At 31.3% G+C, this 986-nt stretch overlaps 1 protein-coding gene across 1 annotated transcript in view; it reads right to left on the bottom strand.

Moving 5' to 3' along the window:
* LOC107615039 (polygalacturonase-like) overlaps positions 1–641 on the bottom strand; it is a 17,875-nt gene extending 17,234 nt beyond the window's left edge. Inside the window, exon 1 of the mRNA XM_016317161.2 lies at positions 94–641. Within this exon, the coding sequence (XP_016172647.1) occupies positions 94–579 (486 nt within the window). The 5' untranslated portion in view covers positions 580–641. The remainder of the gene's footprint in view (positions 1–93) is intronic.

Below are 986 nucleotides of genomic sequence, written 5' to 3'. Positions count from 1 at the left end.
ACTAGTGTTGAAATAAGTAAAATTATTATGTCCATTGAATTTTCTAGAGTATTTTAAAGACTCAATGCAATTAATTAATTAAAGCTATTATACCGTAGCACCCATTGGGCAATTTCTGTTGCCAAATCTCTTGCATGCCCAAAGACCATTGCCTTGTCCATCAAGAACTCCACCAATAATTGAAACTCCATTAACATCATCAAACAACAACCAATTCCCATCATTTCCAATATCATCATAATTGGAAGGTGCAACAAGTGCACCATCAATTTTTATTGTGATTCCATTGCTCTTGCAATACTCATGACTACCCTTAAACACTACTTTTCCAATTAAGAACCTTCCTTGTGGGACATAAATTGTTGATGGTGTTATTGTGTTGCATGCACTTTCCCATGCATCTAGAAATGCTCTTGAGGAATCAATTTCACCACCTGCTTTGGCACCAAAATCTATTACATTTAGGGTTTGATCATCATAAGAAGCTATGGTTGTTTTAAATGTGAAGAGAAAATAATGTACTAGTGCTTTTATAACTAGAAGTGGAATAGTGTTATGTTTTGGCCTTAGATGTGCCATAATAAAGGAAGTAAAGAAGGTTTGAAGAAGAAATTGGGTTGGGGTGTGTTGTGATGCATGCTTAGAGGTTGTGCCATATTTATAGGTATGAAAATGAGAGTGACACAAAATTTTTAAGAATAATTTAAGAAAAATATTGTATATTTTTTTTAAGAACTATTATACTATGTGTATATAAAAAATCAACTATTCATATAAAATATATATTAAAATTATATAAAATAATATATGTATTTATACACATAATGACTAATTTTAGATGTACATAATATTTTTTAGAGGAGTGCTAGGAGGCCAGCAACTTTTGTATTTTATAACTATCAATTGGCCATCAATAGTGTTTTTAATGGTGTGAGATTACATCCAATGGTGGGAGATCACTCACTTTTCTTTTGATGATTAAGTGC

Source organism: Arachis ipaensis, chromosome B09, assembly GCF_000816755.2.
Source record: "Arachis ipaensis cultivar K30076 chromosome B09, Araip1.1, whole genome shotgun sequence".
NCBI classification, from domain to species: domain Eukaryota; kingdom Viridiplantae; phylum Streptophyta; class Magnoliopsida; order Fabales; family Fabaceae; genus Arachis; species Arachis ipaensis.
Note: the sequence above shows the minus strand (reverse complement) of the source record. Positions and strands in the feature narration are given on the sequence as shown.